The 19,285-nt window shown below is 60.4% G+C and overlaps 2 protein-coding genes across 2 annotated transcripts in view; one reads left to right on the top strand and one right to left on the bottom strand.

Annotated features, from left to right (window-relative positions):
• Positions 1-649: 649 nt before the first annotated feature.
• On the bottom strand, positions 650-17,341 carry ABCD1 (ATP binding cassette subfamily D member 1). Its single transcript, NM_001171362.1, is given in 10 exon segments — positions 650-884; positions 987-1,112; positions 1,272-1,356; positions 3,235-3,380; positions 3,675-3,820; positions 5,710-5,804; positions 6,213-6,381; positions 6,462-6,604; positions 13,958-14,138; positions 16,442-17,341. Coding segments are annotated over 10 exon segments (2,226 nt in total).
• A 795-nt stretch (positions 17,342-18,136) lies between these two features.
• Positions 18,137-19,285, top strand: part of BCAP31 (B cell receptor associated protein 31) — a 33,346-nt gene continuing 32,197 nt past the window's right edge. Inside the window, exon 1 of the mRNA XM_008250320.5 lies at positions 18,137-18,191. The gene's annotated coding sequence lies outside the window, so the exon portion shown is untranslated. The remainder of the gene's footprint in view (positions 18,192-19,285) is intronic.

Below are 19,285 nucleotides of genomic sequence, written 5' to 3'. Positions count from 1 at the left end.
CAGGAGCCGCCACGGGCCTCTGAGGCAGGGCAACGTGGAGGGAACGCGGTGGCCACCTCCCTTGTGGCAGGTGCTCCCGCCGGCAACTGCCACGGCTACAAACAGAGACTCCAATAAATTAGGCTGGAGGGACAGAGGGACCGGCTCTCTGTGCAACTTCTCCGGGGCTCCTTGGGGCCCCTGGCGGGGAGGGGAGGGGAGGGGAGGGTGCAGACGAGGGGCTCTGTCTGACCAGGGTTCCTATCTGTTGGCTTCCGTGGCAGGAAGTGCGTCCTGTGGGACAGCAGCCTTGGTTGGTCACCCTGGGGGATGGCCACAGGGATGGACCATGGAGTCTTCGAGGGACTGAAGAGGTAATGGGCTCAGGCCTGGGCCTCCCCAGGCCTCTGCCCTGTTCCAGAGAAAAGTACAGGACCCAGGAATTGGGGAGCAGCCCCCGGGGCGAGGGATGAGGGATGTGGGCTGGTGGCAGGGGCATCTAGGCTCGCTGGGGTCTTCAGGGAAGGGCGGCGGGAGGCGGAGCTGGGGCCATGGGGGAGGCATGCAGGGGCGGGCTGAGGGCAAGGGGGATGGTGGGGGGTGTTTCTGCTTCCTTCATGTGATCCGAGAGCTTGGGGACAGGCTCGGGGCTGTGTGGTCAGGCCCTCCGTCAGGTGGGGACCCCAGGGCCCGGGAGGCTGGGGTTCGCCAGCTGGCCTGGGGTCACGGCCTCGCCCAGGATCTGGCACAGCTCCTGGAGGCGTCGCTGCATCTTGGGGATGCCGGCCAGCTGCTGCTCCAGCCGCTGCTTCTCCTCGGTCAGGCTCAGGCGGGCGGCCGAGTCCAGCTTCTCAAACTTCCAGCCTCCTTCCCCGTCAAACTGGAGCAGGTGTGTGTGGTACTTCCTAGCCAGGAGAGAGACGAGGATGCGGGCGGCCCAGGGAGGGGTCCTCCTCTCCCGGGGAGTAGCCCCCTGCCTCCAGCTGCAGGCCCGGAGAGGTGCCTACCACAGGGAGGGCCGGTGCGTGATGGACAGCAGTGCGATGCCGGCGTCCTTGGCCGCCTGGAAGATCTTGCCTTCCACGTCGATGCTTACGGCGCTGGTGCATTCATCCAGGAGCGCGTACTTGGGCCTTGGGTGTGAGGACCGGGATGTGGGGAGAGGGTGCAGCCCGTCAGCTGCCTGACCCCTGCCACCCAGCCCCAGCCCCAGCCCCCGCCCCAGCCCCAGAGCTGCAGAGGGAAGCCGATCCGGCGTTCGTCTCGCTGCCGGCACGGCCCACAGCACTCACTTGTGGTAGAACATGCGGGCCATGCCGATCCTCTGCTTCTCTCCTCCCGAGAGGACGTCCTTCCAGTCACACACCGCTTCCCAGCCTAGGCAAGGGGCAAGGGACCCCGCTCGATTCAACAAGGGCCCGGGGCTCGGGGCCTGGGGCCTGGGGCCTGGGGAGCTGGGCAGCGATTCAGCGCAAAGAAAGGGCAATGCTGAAGCTGTGTCCTTGTGGCCTGGGACCCTTTCAGGATCGAAAGAGCTGGGACCAGAATTGGGTCCCCCAAAAAGATGTATTGGAGATCTAACCCCTGGTACCAGAGAGTGAGCGTATTTGGAGGCAGGTTGCTTGCCAGAGGTGATCAAGTTCAAGTGAGGTCATTAAGGTGGGCCCAAGCCAGTGCGACTGGTGTCGTCGTCACACACAGGGGACATGAGGGCTGGGAGACACACGTACAGGGAAGCCAATGTGCACAGACCCCCGGAGAAGATGGTGGCCGCCACGCCACGGACAGGCCCTGGAATGCATTCTTCCCTCACCGCCCACACGAGGAACCTTGGCCTCAGGCCTCAGGCCTCCAGAGACAGCAGATGATCCACCACGTGGCTGAAGCCATGGCAGCCACAGGAAACTCTCACGGGACTACCAGGCCCCTCCCTGACGGAGCAGCAGCCGCCACTTGGTTCAGCGGGCAGCAGAGAGGACGGGGCTCAGCTGGGCCGCGTGAGCGAGCCACTCAGTGGGTGATTCAGCTGCGGGGCACTGCAGTCAGCGCCTCCTCTCCCTCGTCTGCTCTGCCTTCCCAGCCTGTGGCTGCCCAGAACGACCGTCACACTTCCTAGCTCGCCTTGTGGTGAGCTGTGACTATGTGCCTGCATCGGCGGCGTAGATGCAATGGCCCATTTGCACCATGAAGGCCCTTGAAGATGGAGGACACACACAGCAGCGGGACGTAGCAGAAAAGCCTGTCCAGGGACTTCCAGCACAGAAGGGGAAACTCGGGAATCATCCCTGCCGCTGAACTTGACCCTGCTAGGTTGTGATGTCACCCCTGCCACGCAGGACAGGCGGCGGGGGGCACTCCCACGCCCAGGGCAGCAGGAGCGAGTGCTAAGGGCAGGCCAGCGGCCCCTGGGGAAGAAGCTTCAGAGTGGGGAGAGGGCTCGGCCGGCAGCAGCCCCAGCCTCGCGTGCCGCTGACTTCCTCACTTGCCTGCGTGGATTTACCCTGCAGGAGGTACGCTGCTGAACGCTGGGCAGAGGCAGGGGCTGGGCCCTTCCCCTTCTAAGGTGAACAGGCTCCAGGTCATCGCGCGCCCGAGCAGGGCAGGAAGCGGCTCGGATTTCTCTGAGCAAATTCCACGCCCTCCACTGTGTCCCCGCAGCTGGACACCCACGGTGCGGAGAACAATGGACACTGCACAGTCTTCTTCATCAGACACCTTTGCTTGCCCCCAGCCTGCCCCTCCCCCTGCCAGTCTCTTCTCAGAGGCCCCTCTGACTCTGCCCTCCCCACCCACAGTCCCAGGCCGCGCACACCTTCGCTTGCCTCTTCCCCGGCTACCCGCCGCACTGCACCTTGCTAGAATGCAAAACTGACCAGTCCCAGCCTGCTGAGGACAAGCCCACGCTCCTCGCTGTCACACGTGCTCCTCCGTGAGCCGCTCTCCACTGCCCGCTGTCCCCAGCCCAGGTGAGCAGCAGCTTTCAGCTGAGACCCCAGTGCGGTGAGTGGTCTGCTGGATGCCCTTTGCCATTGCCCAAGCACTCATGCCCCTGGGGACCACGTGTTTGGTCCTCCTTGACAGGTGGGGCTCTCCGAGCCTGGCACCTGTGTCGCAGCTTTGCAGCACCTAGCACTTTGGACTCCTGGGTGCAGAGATAATCTTCATGCCCCGGGGCCAAGGGAGAGACAAGATAGGGGCTGGGATGTCCGAGTCTTGGGACAAAGGGCGAGGGTCACTTGTGTGCTGCCCGCCTACCTCCTTCCCGCTGCAGGATGTGGTGCAAGTGCACCACATCCAGGATGGCTTCCAGGTGCTGCTCCGAGTAGCCTTTCCTGCGCATGTCCTCCACCGAGTCGGGGTAGATCACTTGGTCACGCAAGGAGCCCACGGACATGTAGGGTCTGTGGGAAAGCTGCGTGTCCACCAAGCCCGCACAGCCTGCCACCCCAGCGTGTGCACACCAAGCACAGCCTGCCCCCCAGCGTGTGTACACCCCGCACATGCATCTGCAAGCACGTGCCACACCCTCCCAAATCCGACAGCCACAGGCGAGCCAACTGGGCTGCAGCCCGTCTGTGGCTCTGGGTCAGCATCTTGGGGTCCTCTCCTGAGGGGTGACTCTCCTGCTTCCTGCAGTGCACGGGCAGCAGGAGGCAAGGGAGAGACAGGGACTGGGCCCCCGGCAGCCTCCTCACCTCTGCGGGATGTAGAACATGCGCTGGGGCGGGGGCTTGTAGAGCACACCCCCGTAGGTGGGCCACAGCCCACCAAGGATCCGGAACAAGGAGCTCTTGCCGCAGCCGTTGGGGCCCGTGATGAGCAGATGCATGCCTTCCTCCACCTGGGGGGGGGGCGGGGGGGCATGCAGGCCTGGCACCCGGCCTGGGGTCTCCTTCCCAGCCTCAGCTCGCTCCCTCCCCTGAGGCCCGAGGTAAGCCAGTCTGGACCACTTGGTAATGCACTACTGGGCCTGGGGGAGCGGAGCGCCTGGCCAGCACTAGAGAGGGAGGGCCTATCTCGCTACAGCGGAGTGAGTGGGTGTGGCCGTGGAGCCCATTCCCCTCCCCTTCTTCCCCTTCTAGACTTCAGGTACCCCCCCCCCCCACGCCGCCAATCCCTGCTCTCCCCGTGGCCCTCTTTGCCTCCACAGCTACCACGGAGCTATGCAAACACCTGCTGTTGGGGAAATGCTGGCCAGGGCAGTGGGGCAGTGTGTAGGAGGAAGGGCTCAGAGGGCAGAGGGACCATGGGCCCTTCCTAATAGGCCCCATTTAGTGCCCGTGCCAGCAGGGTGAGGGGTCGGGAGAGCGCAGGCACTGCAGGGCACAGATTGCCACCGCCCCTGCTACTCCTGCCTGGGCCCTCCTCTCTCTCAGCGCGTGCCTTTCCGCATCCGGGAGATCCACAGCACGTTGCGGGGGCCCCTGCCAAGATCCGATGTTGTGCTCACCGCGGGCGGCCTCTGGCTTACCTCGGGCGGTGTCACAGGTTGGATTGTATCCCTCACCCCCAATTCATACGTCCTAGCTCCCAGTACCTGGGAATGCCATTTAGAAAACATCACGTGGAAACAGGGCTGTGGCAGAGGTACTGAGCAGGACTGACACGCAGTCATGCTGCAGCCAGGTGGGCCCCGACTCCAGAAGCACTGGTGCCTCGGGAGAAGGGGGCTCTGGACGGCCGTGTGCGTCAGGAGGAGGCCATGGAACACGAGGGCTCAGGATGCAGCGCCGGGAGCCAGCGAGGCCCAGAGAACGTTCTCCTCACAGTCCCGAAGGAGCCCGCCCTGCCGCCCCTGGCTCCCGGACCCCCAGCTGCTGGTAAGGCTGCGGGGCCTCTGGCCCTTTGTTCCCGCAGCCCCTGGACACTGACTCAGTCACTATGGATCCACTAGCCAAGTGAGTACTGCTCAGGATGACGGGGATCACAGCCGTGTTTGGGGTGAAGTCGTGTGTCCCGCTTCCAACCTGCTCTTGGGCCTGTCCCCCATGCTCACCTTCTACCCACCCCTGTGTCCCTGTGGCTCCACTCCCTCCAGGTGTGTGGACCACCTTTCTTGTGGCCCCTGCTATACCTGGGACAGCTAAGTGAAGGCCTCTGTAATACATCACTGCTCCCTCCTGAGTGGGGACACCCTACGAGCTCCCCTAAATTACCTCTGGTTTCCAGAAGGAGGGAATAACTCCCTCTCACTTTCTCCCCTCCCCCTGCCACGGTCTTCCCTTACTCTACAGCACTGTGGCTGGGACACAGGTGACCAGGGACAGCTGAGCTGTCAAAGATTCCCTTCTGTGGCCTTGCCAGTGGGCAAGGCTGCACCAGGGGCTTCTCAGGGCGCACAGCAGAGGGGCTCAGGTGAGTAAAGTAGAATCAGAGCCCCCACGTCTTGCCTTTTCGGGGGGAGGGTGTAGGGGGACAGGTGATGATCAGATCAGAAACACTTGGGTGACCCTTGGCCAGCCCTGGTAATAGCTAATCCCTTTTATCAACTCTGACTCCATTGCCCTAGTGCTAATAATCAGAGACACGCTGGTGTGTGACCCTGACCTCGGCCTACCTGCCACGTAGATCCGGGGACAATGGCTACTGCCAGCACAGGCAGCCAAGAAGCCAAGGGTTGAGGCTTGCAAATGCAGATGGCCAGGCAGCCAGGATGGACCTCTGCCTCATCCACTCGGCCCAGGCCCACTAGCGCTTCCAGGCCAGGTGCCCCTGCTCCAGTGGACCTACCCTGATGTTGAGGCTTGCCACTACCACCTCTCCTGTGGGCGTGATGATGGGGATGTTCTCACAGATGATCCCCTGCTCCACATCTACCACCTGGCCTGTAGAGAGAGCGCAAGGAGGACACAGTATTCCGGTGGCCTGTAGTGCATTCTGCACAGCCCCCAGATGTCCTCCCTTGCTCCCTGGGCCCTGGCTTACCCACCCCCAATATGCCTTTGGGAATTAACCAGTGTCCCCTCCCCCTCCAGCGTCTGGTACTGTGCCTTGGGAACCCCAGGAACCTGGAGCACTGAGTCTACTTTTGCTCTCCAGCGCTGCCATGCTGGCAGACAACTCTGGGAAGGAAGGCTGTAGAAAGCCCTCCCCAGAGGCCCTGTCCAGCCAGGGCAGAAGACCTGAGTGACCCTGCTGGGCAGCTCTGCCGTCTCTGGGGGCCCAAGAGGCAGAATGGGGCTAAGAGGAGCCAGGACAAGAGAAAGCACTCTGCATGGAGGGGGCAACCTTACCTCGGATCTTCAGGGGTGTGTCCACTCGAACACCAGACCGTGCCACAGTCCCACTCCCGATCTGAGCATCTTCCGGTTCCCCAGGCCTCTTGAAACGACAGTGCTGAACATCTTCAAATACCTGGAACATCTCGTGAACCCGGGCTGTGTAGCCGGCCAGCTCCGTCACCTGCAGGGAAGGTGACCGTGGCTCAGCCGCTGCCTACTTAGGGAAGGGCACGGCCAGTGTGGGGGCTGGGCCCGCGGTACCTCCTTGTATGAGGACATGATCCGCTCGATGGCGTCTGCAGCAGCCGTGAGCAGGTTGCGGGCAATGGTGAACGCCTCTGTGCGCTCACTCACCAGCTCCTCCTCCTTCTTCGCCAAGGCCGCTTTCTTCACAGCTTCCGAGTCTGCGGAGCACAACGCGGGCAGGGGGGAGGGGCAGAGACAGCGGAAGGTCACACAGTGCTGGGACAGCCTGCGAGACAGTGACCCCTACCTCACACTCCACACTAGCGCAGAGTGGGTTACAGGCCACCATGGAAGAGCGCACATCGCGAAACTCTCAGAGAGGGGGTGGTTCTGGGGCATAGCGATGCAGAAGCCCACACTGGAGGGCCAGTTTCTGTCCCGGCTGCCCCACTTCCGATCCAGCTCTCTGCTAATGCACCTGGGAAGGCAGGGGAAGACGGCCCAAGTGCTTGGGCTCCTGCCACACACGTGGGAGTCCAGGTTGGAGTTCCAGGCTTCTGGCTTCAGCCTGGCCCAGTCTAGGCCACCGTAAGCATCTGAGGATTGAACCAGCAGGTGGAAGATCTCTCCCCCTCTCTCTATAGCCCTGCCTTTCAGATCAGTCAGTCAGTCATAAAGGAAACAAAACTCTCAGAAGAAAACAGGGTGACGCTTTATAACCTTAGGTATGGCAATGGTTTCTGAACTATGACACTGAAATCACAAGGAACAAAAGAACCAACTGATCCTCACTGAACTAAACATCGTTGTGTACCAAAGGACGCCAGCGAGGACATAACAAAGGAACATACAGACCAGGGGAAAATATTTGGAAAGCACCTATGTGATAAGGCTGTAATATTCAGAATAAATAAGGAACGTTTACAACTTAACAACAAACAACCCCAGTAAACAACAGGCAAGCTAGTGGGTGTTTAGCCTTCTGCTTAAAGTGCTTGTGTCCCACATCAGAGTGCCTGGATTTGATTCGAGGCTGCAGCTTCAACTCCACTCTGCTAGCACAGACCCTGCAGCAGCAGGGATGGCTCAGTGATAGGAGACGCGGATTGTGTTCCTGGCTCCTGGTTTGTAAACCAGTGGATAAGAGTGTGCGCGCTCTCTCTCCTTCTCTCTGTCAAACATATAAAGCAACCAAATGAAAGCAACAATAGGAAAAATATCTGAATAGACATTTGGCCAAAGAAGATAGGTAAATGCCCTAGCTTATGGAAAGATGTGCCGCATGATCTGTCATTAGGGAAGTGCAAATGAAAACCACACGATGCTTCCTCCCACCTGCTAGGACCACAGGAACCAGGGATCCCACAGCAAGCTGGATATGCAGCAGAGGCAGGCACGTGTGTCTACAGAAGCTTGTGTGGGGATGTTCACAGTAGCCCGAACGGGGCAAACAGCCCAAACATCCATCAATGGATGAATGGAATATCATTCAGCCATAAAAAGGAAAGAAATGATTCATCTTAAAATATGGATGAACCTTGAAACCCCCGTGCTCGGGGGCAGAAGCCAGACAGAACAGACCTCATGTCACATGATTCCACTGATACGACATGTGCAGGACAGGCCCACCCATGGAGACAGAAAAGAAGTCCGTAGTTGTCAGGGCTGGGCAGGGGAGGAACCGGGGGTAGCTGCTAACGGGTCTTGGGTTTCTTTTAGGCAATAAAAAGGTTCTGGACTTGGTGGGGAAGGCGGCAGAACTCGGAATATATAAAAAACTGCTGAATCACAGGCACAAAAGGCTGGAGTGCATGGTATGTGAAAAATGAGCCACTAAAAAAGAATGGAATCCTGTCATTTGTGGCAACGTGGCTAGAACTCGAGGCCATTATGTTAAGTGAAGTAAGGCAGGCACAGAAAGACAAGTACTCCGTGATTTTGCCCATATGTGGAACTCAGAAGAGCTGGCGCCCTGGAGGTCAGCAGCAGCTAGGAAGGCTGGGGGTGGGGGCTAAAGGGAGGAGGAGGCCCCAATGCCGCCCAGCACGACAGGGCACCGGGAGTTCCGAACGATTTAGTAGATAGCTCCTATTACAACTAGACGAGAGGACTTCCAGAGCCCCCAACACAGAGAAATGGTAAGTGCTTAAGGAGATGGAAATGCTAGTTACCTGATTTGATCACTTACACAGTATATGCGCATCAGATAATCACAGTGTACACTGTAGGCACATAGGCAATGGTTAGCCGTTAATTTAAAACCAACCAACAAATAAAACTTCCATCCCTGTTCCTACAGCTCTCCACTGTACCTGAAGTAAAAATCTACACTAAAACAAAACAAAACAAAAACAGAAAACGCACCAACTGGCTCCTTCTGCCTAGAACACCCGTGCCCTCTGTCACGTGCTGGTGAGGTCAGCCCTCCTGGCTTGGCCTGGACTTCATCGTCTGACACCAGAGCTGTTTGCCTTTGGAAAGGGGATTTTCTGACCTCCATGGCTGCGCCTCCCTCGGTGCCATGCCCTTGACCTCCATGCCACAGTCATCCTGTTTTCTCTCCCAGGAGCTGCTCCTTAACCTGATTTGCTGTTGAAGTCTAGACCCCCATGGTCATGTCTATCAGCCTTTCTTGTCAATGACCTTGACTCCCTTGACCCTTGGAACTTCCCAGAGAAGCAAGATTTTAACACAAGGAATCTCCCTGGAAATGGCAGAGGAGAGCAAAGAGGAGGCTGACTCTGATGGTTCTGGAATGTGGGTAGCGAATAGCACCCACTACTGAGGCCCAAGGGTGGCAGTAGAGAGGGTTCATGATCCAGGGGCAAATGGGGTCCTGGGGTGGGGGCCTCGGGCTTAACGGCAAGAGTAGGGTGGGGAGAACAGCAGGGAGTCAACTCAGATAGTGTGGGGAAGACAGGGGACAGGATGGATGGACAGGGTGCCTTGTGGTGCCTTCTGGGGCCCTGTGTGGGAAACCCGGCCAATGAATCAGGCTGGAAGGAGACAGGGGGCTTTGCTCCTGAAAGTCCAAGGTCCTCGGCCTTTTTTCCCAACAGGCACGGGGGACACTGGTCATCCCCTCTGGATGCCTTGAGAGCTGGACGGTAGGTAACTAGGGACAAAGCAAGGAGTCCGCAGGATTCCCAGGGCATCCGGGCAAGAGCCTGCACCATTCAGAAGACAGAACTAACTGTCCTCTGTCGGCAGGTAGCGAAGGCCCCCCAAGTGACAGGGAAAGGCTGCTGGGCTGGAGTGGGAACTCCAGGCCCCGCCCTCGTCCCAGGCCCTGCAGGCTCGCCGGCCAGCAGAACAAGGCTGGTGTCAATCCTGCCTGCCTCCTCCCAGCAGCCTCAGCAGACAAAAAGCCTTGCCCTCAACCAGCTCTCCACAGTCTAAAGTCGGGGAGAGATAGAGAAACCAGACACAGACGTCACACAGACAGGATGCCGCGACACAGGCAGGATGTCGGCACTTGGGAGGGCGGTAAGGCAGAGAAAGGGAAAAGGCAGGCAGGAAGGCAGCAGGCCACACCTAGAGGGCCTGGGAGCAAAGCTCTCTCTGTCAAAGGGAGGCGCTGTGCCTGGGGTGGAAGAGGAAAGAGCGTTCCTGGCAGCGCCAGCAGCACATGCAAAGGCCCCGAGGCAGAAGCATGCCTGGTATTTGGGGGAATAACAAGGAGGCCAGCAAGCCAGAAAACAGCCCGGGCAAGGGAGATGGGCGCTTTGTCCATCTTGCAAAGATAACCAGATGTAAGGGCCACGAGGGTGGGGTCAGAAGCTCCTATTTCTTTGAATGGCCTACAAAGCCTCACGCAGCAGAGGCTCCAAAACGTCTCTGGCCTTCAGGGGGACTAGACAGGCCGTGCTGTGTCCAGGCCTAGCCACGGACAAAGTGGCTGCAGCTGCGGGTTGGTCCGCACGCTCTGTAACCGTAGACTTTGGCACTTGTGCCGGAACCAAGACCACCTTGACACGGGGGCCTACGTGGTGGAAGTAACAGCATGCTCCAGACCACAGTCTTCCTCTTGGGTGCCGCCCAGAGAGGGACACAGACAGCGAGGGTATGGCAGCCCAGGGTGAAATCACAAATAGGGAGAGAAGCAGAGAGACTTCTGTTTGTGAAATGAGTCAGGCTGTAGCAACACATCGATGACTGAAGACCCTCTGACCACCACCAACTGCACAAACTTGAGGTCCCTCTAACGCAGAGCTGTGCTGGAAGAACATCAGGGTGCTGGCTTAGACACCCCCTCCCCCCAGAGACAGACAGAGGACCAGGAGCTTCGGTCTCTTAGCTGGGGTTCTGGGTGCATAGAACAAAAGGTCAGCCTACGAATCTGTAATTACGTGTCCGGGGCTCAAATGAATACTACCTCCACGCTCAGGAACCACCTCCCCACTGCGCAAGCTGGGAACTGGACATGAACACGGCCTGCACCTGGTTAATTACCCCTGGAGTGCTTGGCACAAACAAAGTGAACAGGCACCAGGGAATTATACCCTCCATGGAGGCCACACGGATCCTCATGGAAGTCCTGCTGCAGAGCCTACAAGGAACCGGTTCCCCATGAGTAAAATCGGAGGAGAAAGGCGCATCAGATGCCCAAGAACTCCCGAGAACCAAACTGCTCGAGAGAGTTGGGGAATACGCATGACTTATGGGGTACCCAGGAGCGGCTGCTGTAGTGCGGTGCGGAGCCACCGCTCAGGATGCTCACGGCTGTATCAGAGTGCGGGTCGGCATCCTGGCTGCTCTGCTTCCCATCAAGCTTCCTGTTACTGTACCTGGGAAGGAAGCAGTTGCGAGCTCAAGTGCTTGGGCCCCAGCCAGCCACGTGGGAGACCCAGATGCAGTTCTGGGCTCCTGGCTTTGGCTCGGCCCGGCACAGCCCCGGGTGTTGCAGCCATGTGGGGAGTGAACCAGTGGATGGGTGAGTTCTCTGTGTTGCTCTGCCTTTCCAATAAATAAATACAGCTTTAAAAACAGCAGGCATCCAGCATCAAAGGATTGTTTGAAGAGACACAGACAGAAGAGACTTACAAAAACGGTGTGGAATTTGTATTTGAAAAAGAAAATTTCTCCTTTCAGACTTTTGTTTGAAATGGAATCCAACAGTACCTGAAATGTAAAAAGTCTTCAAAGCAGACATGCCTGAAGGGAAAATTGCTGACCTGGTGACCTGGTGAGCAGGAAGAGATCTGAGGAACTCTCTCAGGGGGCAGAACAGGTAGCACGAGACGGGACAGATGGAGGGGGCGACGGAGAAAAACTGAAGGTTAGCAAAGGGCTAGCAGGGGTTCTGGAAGAGAGTAAAAGGAGGCTCAGGTGATATTTCTATAGGCTAATGGCTGAAAATATTCTAGCCTGGAGAGGCCTGAATTCACACGTGTTCAAAGGACATAGAACCAGTCTCAAGACGGATAAACCGAAGCCCACACCCGAGCACATGGTAGCGACACTGCACAGTGGCGAAGAGTAACAGAAAATTCCGAAAGCACCCAGAGAGAAACTGCAGGTCACTATGCAGGCACCACTACACTCACAGCTCCAGAGGAGCCAGAAGACAATGCATATCGTCAAAAGGACTGGGAGAAAATAACTGTCCACCTAGATTCGCACAGCCAACTAAACTTTAGCCCGGAAAGAGTGATGAAATAGATATTTTTGGACAACAATCGAGAATTTCCGAAGATGAAATCCTTGCTGAAAGAGATGTCTACCTGGAATAAAGGAACTGAACACAGAAGAAAGAAACGAGGACGCTGGCACTGTGGCGCAGCAGGTTAAAGCGCCGGTCTGCAGTGGCATCCCACATGGGTGCCACTTCGAGTCCCGGCTGTTCCACTTCTGACCCAGCTCTCTGCTATGGCCTGGAAAGGCAGTGGAAGATGGCCCAAGTGCTTGGGCCCCTGTACCCACGGGGGAGACCAGGAAGAAGCTCCTGGCTCCTGGCTTCGGATCAGTACAGCTCTGGCCGTTGCGGCCAATTGGGGAGTGAACCAGCGGATGGAAGACTTCTCTCTCTGTCTCTCTCTGCCTTCTCTGTAGCTCTGCCTTTCAAATAAGTAAATATTTTTATTTAAAAAAGAAATAAATGATATGTAAGGATATGATAGAGAAGGGGCTGGCGGTGTGACATAGCCAGTGAAGCCAAGCTGCTGCCTACAAATCCAGCCTCCCAAAAGGGTGCTGTTGCAGTCCTGGTTGCTCCACTTCCAATCCAGCTCCCTGCTAATGCACCTGGGAAAGCAGTGGAAGATGGCCCAAGTGTTTGGGCCCCTGCACCCATGTGGGAGACTCAGAAAAAGCTCCCGGCTTCACCTTGGCCCAGCTATTTGGGGAGTGAACCAGTCGATGGAAAATCTCTCTTTGTCTCTTTGTCTCTCCCTCTCTCTCCCTTTCAAAATAAACCTTTTTTTTTTTTAAGAATAGGCTGGTGGGGCTGGCGCTGTGGCACAGTGGGTTAATGCCCTGGTTTGAAGTGCTGGCATCCCACATGGGTACCGGTTCTAGCCCTGGCTGCTCCACTTCCAATCCAGCTCTCTGCTGTGGCCTGGGAAAGCAGTGGAGGTTGGCCCACGTCCTTGGGCCCCTGCACCACATGGGAGACCCAGAAGAAGTTCCTGGCTCCTGGCTTTGGATTGGCGCAGCTCCGGCCGTTGCGGCCAACTGGGGAGTGAACCAGTGGATGGAGGGCCTCTCTCTCTCTCTGCCTCTCCTCTCTCTGTGTAACTCTTTCAAATAAATAAATAAATCTTTAAAAAATAAAAAATAAAATAAAAATAAAAAAATAGGATGGTGAGAGAAGCAATGAGTAGACATGTGGGTGAGTTAAAATATGCACTGACAGGATAAAGGCAGAGCCAAGAATAAAAGCAGCGTGAAGGGCCAGCGCTCTGGCATAGTGGCTGAAGCCGCCGCCTACAGTATCGGCATCCCATATGGACTCTGGTTCTAGTCCTGGCTGCTCTTCCAATCCAGCTCTCTGCTGTGGCCTAGGAAAGCAGTGGAAGATGGCCCAGGTCCTTGGGCCCCTGCACCCGCATGGGAGACCCGGAAGAAGCTCCTGGCTCCTGGCTTTGGATCATCTCATCTCCAGCCATTGCGACCATCTGGGCAGTGAACCAGCGGATGGAAGACCTCAATCTCTCTGTCTCTTCCTCTCTGTAACACTGCCTTTCAAATAAATAAATAAGTCTTAAAAAGAACAGGCTTCCCGCTCCCCTGAAAGGACTCAAGGTCGCGCCTTCCACCTTCTGCTATCTGCAAGAGCTGTTTTAGGGGTGGGAAAATCCAGGCTGGGCTGAAGAGTATGCACACAGCATACTCCCCGCATCTTCCCACCTCCACGTTGGGCCAAGGCTAGGGACAGGCAGGCAAGGGCACATGTGTGGTGCTGGGCTTGGCTGAGTTGTCCCCAGGAGTGCAAGCTGTGTGCAGGGCAAAAGGCACCCAGGAGCTACAAGGACAGTCTGGCCTCTGCTAGCCGCCAGGCTGCGGCAGGATCTCAGTGTCCCCTGCAGAAGGGGCCGGCAGGCTGGCTGGGCACCCCGTGGTACGGCTCTCACCTGATTCCGAGTAGCCAGTAGCAGTGATGATGGGGACGGCCACCATGAGCAGGCCCGAGGCGCTCCACACGTATTTCATGAGGAACTGCTCCAGCATGACGTACCACAGGCGTTCCAGCAGGATGAGGTGGATCTGCGAGGCCAGGTCTTGGTAGGAGCGCTGCAGCAGTGCCAGCTCCACCTGCAGGGGTGACAAGCACCCAGAGGCCTTGTGGCAACTCCCAGGCACAGGGTGGGGGTGGGAGGAGAAAGGGGAGAGCTCCCAATGCCACTCACATGCACCATGCCATCTGATGGTCCCAGCAAGGCCGAGAGCTGGTGGCTACGGTTAGGCAGGGACTGGCTGACACTGCAGCTCAGCTCCCATCCCCTCTGTGCCACCTCTCCAGCTGGGACCACTGCCGGCCCGTGGCAGTCACCATGCAGTCCTCTGCTCAGCCCATTTCCTCCTGCCTCTGTCGCTCAGGCACAACCGCGCCCCCCAGAGAAGGTCATCAGCGCTCTATTTTCCCACGGTTCCTCTGCGTGAGAACCTTGCAAGGCATTTTCCCACGGAAACCAGGAGAGCCTGCTCCCCGGCTTGGCTCTGCCGCCTCAGCAGTGGGCAGCCCCCTGTGCTCTGTTCTACTGATTTCCTTCCTGCCCTGGCCGCCACCTGCCCCCTCAGGAGGGGAAAGGGACCTCTGCAGGGAAGGGGGCAGCGGCAGTGAAGGCAGGAAGAGCCACGTTGTAAGGATGCTCTGACTTATAAAGGCCTGCTTTGTTGTGAAGCAGGCTCAAGGCTATGTGTCTGTCCCTGCGCCTGTGCGTGCACTCGGACAAGCGTCTGCTCTGAAAGGCCCAGAACACCACGCTGTTGGTCTGAGCCTAGGCCTGTGTTCACAGGGACGTCAGCCAGCGGGACTGCACTGGGCCACATGCCTGCACTGCAAGGACACGCAATCCATGCATGAGGGGAGCAGCACCCCCACGTTTTCTAGTGTCAGTGTAGCTTTCCAGCCACGACCTACACAGCCAGCCTGCAGACGGACGCCCGTGGATGCCCTCCCGCCCAGGCAAGCGAACCCTCTGGGTGAAGGAATGTGCTGTTTCCTGAAGCTAGCCCCGAGCAAGTCCTTCAAAGAACTGGCCATCATTGTCACCACTCCCTACCCCCCGCAGCTCAGCTTTCCCGGAGCCTCCCCTGAGAACCCCGGTGATCCAGCTGGGAAGCTGGCAGCCGTGCCAGCCCAGGCTGACAATGTAGCTGCAAGGAACGTGCCAAGCACCTCACCCCAGGCCACGACTGGCTGCCAGGGCGTGGTGGCCTGGCGCGAGGGAGGAAGGGGGACGGGAGAGGGGGCTATCCTGAAGGCCGGTGCTTTTCCTCCTCATCTGCAGCCTGGCTCCGCCCTGGCTGTCCTTCTCTCCAGGGACAAGCTTTTTTTTTTTTCCTTTTTTTTGAATCAAGGACAAGGCTGCTTCTCTGCCTGATATGCAGCCAGAGACAAGATTCCCCGGGCAAAAGGCCACCAGCCCCAGGAGCGCGGGAGAGAGGCGTTCAGGAGACACACGCCATCGGCCCCTCCCCTCAGAAGCACTCGGGGAACTGAAACCCGAGTTGCAGAGAGCACAGCCCGAGGCAGCTGCCACTCCAGGCACAAGGGAGGGGCTGAGGCGAGATAAAGGGAGCACTGGCCTGGAGTAACCTTTCCCGATGCAATCCCGGGCGGCCTCGGCTTGGCCCCAGCCCACCAGGCAGCTAAGCTCCTGGGACCCGGGCGGAAGGGCGGCCACACTGGGGCAGGGCGGCTGCTGGGCCAGCAGGAAGTGTGTTCCGCCGCGGTGGCGGCCTGGACCCAGCATCCCTAGCTGGGGCTGCGGGGGGGGGGGGCGGCTGAACTGGTCAGTAGCCGGGTGGGCTCATGGCTCTGGCGGCCTTGACCCCAAGCACTGCCGCTGCTGCTGCCGCCGCCACCGCCACCACCGCGCTGGGCGCTGCTCGTTAACCTCTGCTTGGGCTGAGTCATACCCATAATGCCTGGCTGCCCCGCGCCGGCCAGCCCTGCTGGACGCCGGCCTTCAAAGGGCCTAGGGCCCCAGGAGAGGCTCCCATCCCAGGGTCCCGGCTCCCAGACAGCAGGCGTCTCCTCCTGGCTGGCTGCGGGAGTGGTGGGAGCAGGAGCTCCTAATGTCAAAGCACTGGGATCTGCAGCTCTAAGCTGGGGACAACCTGGCCGCCGGGGAGAGGAAGCAGAAGTGCCTGCAGCCTATGCAGGCAGCCAGCTCAGGGCAGCACCCCGCCCCCCCACCCTCCCTCGCTTCTTCATTTCTGTACCTAAGTCCGCAGCCACCAAAGGCCCCGTCCACTCCCCGCACCCCGTCCCCTCCTTCCCGTGGCCTACCCAAACCTATAGCGCCAGCCCCGGCCAGCCCCGGGCTTTCCCCACCGCTCTAAGCTGCCCGCCTCTGGGCCTCCCATGCGCAGCACCCGAACTGCCCCACCTCATGGCCCCCATAGAAGGCGATCTCCTCTGAGTTGGCCACCACACGAGAGTGCATGTACCGCAGCTCTCCCTTCCGCCGTGCCTCCTCTGCCACCAGCTCCCCAAACTTGGGCGAGAAGGCCCGCAGCACGTTGGCCGTGAGGAACACCACGAGGCCGGCAATGGCCGAGGGCCAGGCTGTGCCCGCGCCGCGGGAGCGGGCCGCTCGAAGCAAGGTGTAGGAGGTCACGGCCACGTCCAGGAGTGGCTTGGTCAGGTTGGAGTAGAGGTGGGCCACAGAGGCCGCGAAAGCCACCACGTCCTCTGTCAGAGACTGGTCCGGGTTGCGAAGTCGCCCGTCCATGTTGCTGACCCGGTAGTAGGTCTGCTGGGAGAAGTAGAGGCTGTAGGCATGGGCCACCAGCCGGCTGCGGAAAGACAGGGCCAGCTGGCCCTCCAGGTAGCGGATGGCACTGTTGATGAAGGTGGCAGGGAGGGCGATGAGGAGCCACTGCAGCAGCTGCCAGCTGAACGCCCGTGGGGCCTTGCGCACGATGCAGCGGGCCAGTCTTCCGTCCAGGCGGGCCACATACACCGACAGGAAAGTCCGGCTTACCAGGGCAGCAGAGTGCAGGGCCAGCAGCCCCGTCTCCCTGCACAGGACCCGGGGGAACAGCAGCCGCAGGAGCCACAGGAGTCGCTGCAGGAAGACTCGGTTCATGCCAGCTTTGGCTGCTGTGGCCCCGGAAGCCTCCTGCGTGGGCTCCCCCCTTGGCACCTGAGGGCCCCTGGCTGGAGCCAGGCACTGCCGCACCAGAGGGTAGATTTTGTGGACTCCATAGGCCGTGAGAGCCACGACCACGGCTGTGCGCTTCAGCGTGGTCACCCGCGAGGGCCGGGCGGTGGACAGCACCGGCATGTCACCCGGGCAGGTGCGTGGGCTGGGACTGGTGCCTGAGGCGGCAGCTGAGGCAGGTGGCTGGAAGGGTTGTTGCTCTGACCCCGGGTCTGTTGTCTAGGAAACTGGAAACCTTGCAGTGGCCTCCCAGATGGTCGCTTTAGGCCCCTGAGGGCGGTGCTGGGGCCCCCGGTGCGGTGGGCTCGGGCCCTCCAGGGTCTTGGCCTCCTCTGGCAGCCCAGGTGGAGAAACTTGGATCCCCTCTCGTGTCAGTCCCCTAGCCCCTCAAGAGGTCTCGGGCATAGAGGGCGCCTCTTACCCTCCACCTCTTTCTCCTCCCCCGATGGCGCCCCTCCCCGGGACACCAGGCGCGTCCGTCCGCTCTGCAGCCTGGCTCAAGCGACAGTGACTCCGCCACCGGCCTAGAATCCCCACCCACCCACCCCTCCCCAGGGGCGAGCCGGGGGAAGGGGAGGAGGCGGAGGAAGGGCGAAAGGCGGAGCCTGGGCGCGGGTCGCCCCACCCCGTTCTCTCAGCGGGCTTGGCCCCACCCCCTCCCCGGACCACAGAGACGTGGGGCGGCCGCGCGGGCTAGACAAGCGGCCCTTGCCTTCCCGCCAAAGCTCCGCCCCGCCCCGCCGTGTCGCCGCCGGCCGGGAGACGCGGTTTCCTCTTAGCTCTGCGCTCGGCACGCGGCTCGGGGATGGGGCGGGAAGCGGCGGTAGGCGGGGCTTCCCGGGGCTCGCGCGCTTTGTGGGCGGGGTCCGACGGGCGCTTCCGGTTTCCGGCCGCGGCGTGAGGGGCGGGGCCCGGGCTGTGGCGAGAGTTCGCTGGCTGCAGCGGGGCGTGCTCACTGACTGTGGGAAACTCGGTGAGTGGCGGTCCGCGCCCCCGCCTGGGCTTTGGGGCCGCTGAGGCGCCCGCAGCCCCTCGGCGGGGAAGGGGACGGAAAGCGTGAGGAGACCGAGGGTCCCTGGGGACCTCCGAGCCCGGGACCGACCCGGGAGGGCAGGCCCGGGCGGAGAGAAATTGGGGCGGCGGTGGGTGGAAGCGGGCTCTGGGGGCGCGGGGGCGGGGGACGGTGGCGAAGCCCCACTCGGAGGAGCCGCCGGGGGGGGGGCCTCGGGGAAGCGGTGCCGGGCCAGGGCGACGTCCAGGGGCCCTGGGGTGCCGCACGGCGGCTCCTGCGCCGGGTGGGCGTTTTGGCCCGAGAGGGCTGACAGGCGAGCGTCTCCGGTGTGTCAGGCCTGCTGCTTCTAGAACTTCGCTCTGGATGGTTGCCTTGAGGTGCCTTGTTGAGACCTGCGTTTGCTCTTGGCCCTGACTCCCGCCCTCTAAGCAGCCTCGCTCGCTCGTGGGCCTTTCTGGGCCCCCGGGGGCCTCCCGCCCGCGTCAGAGGCGCAGGGCGGCGGGCAGGGCTGTTTGAGCTCCGGAAACAGCTCCTGGCCTTCTCTCGGCCGGCCCCGTTGGAAGGCTGAGGAGGGCAGGGCCTCCTGCTTCCCCCAGGGGGCGGCGGCCGAGGCGGAGGCGGCTCCTGGACCGGTGCAGCTTCCGAAGCACTGCGGGCCGGGCCTGGGTCGGAGCAGGGATTTGAAAAAGGCCCGGCGCCCTGCAGCGGAGCGCCGCTGGGAAGGGGGCGTGCTGGGGGCGTGCTGAGGGTGTCCTGCTGCTGGGCTGTCTGTTTAAGAAAAGCGCTTTGCCAGTGACACAGGCGCAGGAGGGGTTCTTGGGCTCCCTTGGGGAGAGGGATCGTGCTGGCTCTGGAGGTGGTGGAGGGGGGCGACTAAGGCTCTCCCGGGAAAGGCAAGTCTGTTCGGCCTTTGGGCACCGTTGGCCGTGAGTGGCCTTGCTGAGCGCCGGCCGGTTCAGCTGGTGCTGCGAGGCTCTGAAGTCCAGCGCGGGGGCCCTGGGTGGAGAGGGGCAGCCCCGGCCGCCCAGAGCACCTGGCCTGGGTGCCCGCGGCTG

This window comes from Oryctolagus cuniculus, chromosome X (genome assembly GCF_051225735.1).
Source record: "Oryctolagus cuniculus isolate XC-2025 breed Fujian yellow rabbit chromosome X, ASM5122573v1, whole genome shotgun sequence".
Lineage (NCBI taxonomy): Eukaryota > Metazoa > Chordata > Mammalia > Lagomorpha > Leporidae > Oryctolagus > Oryctolagus cuniculus.
Note: the sequence above shows the minus strand (reverse complement) of the source record. Positions and strands in the feature narration are given on the sequence as shown.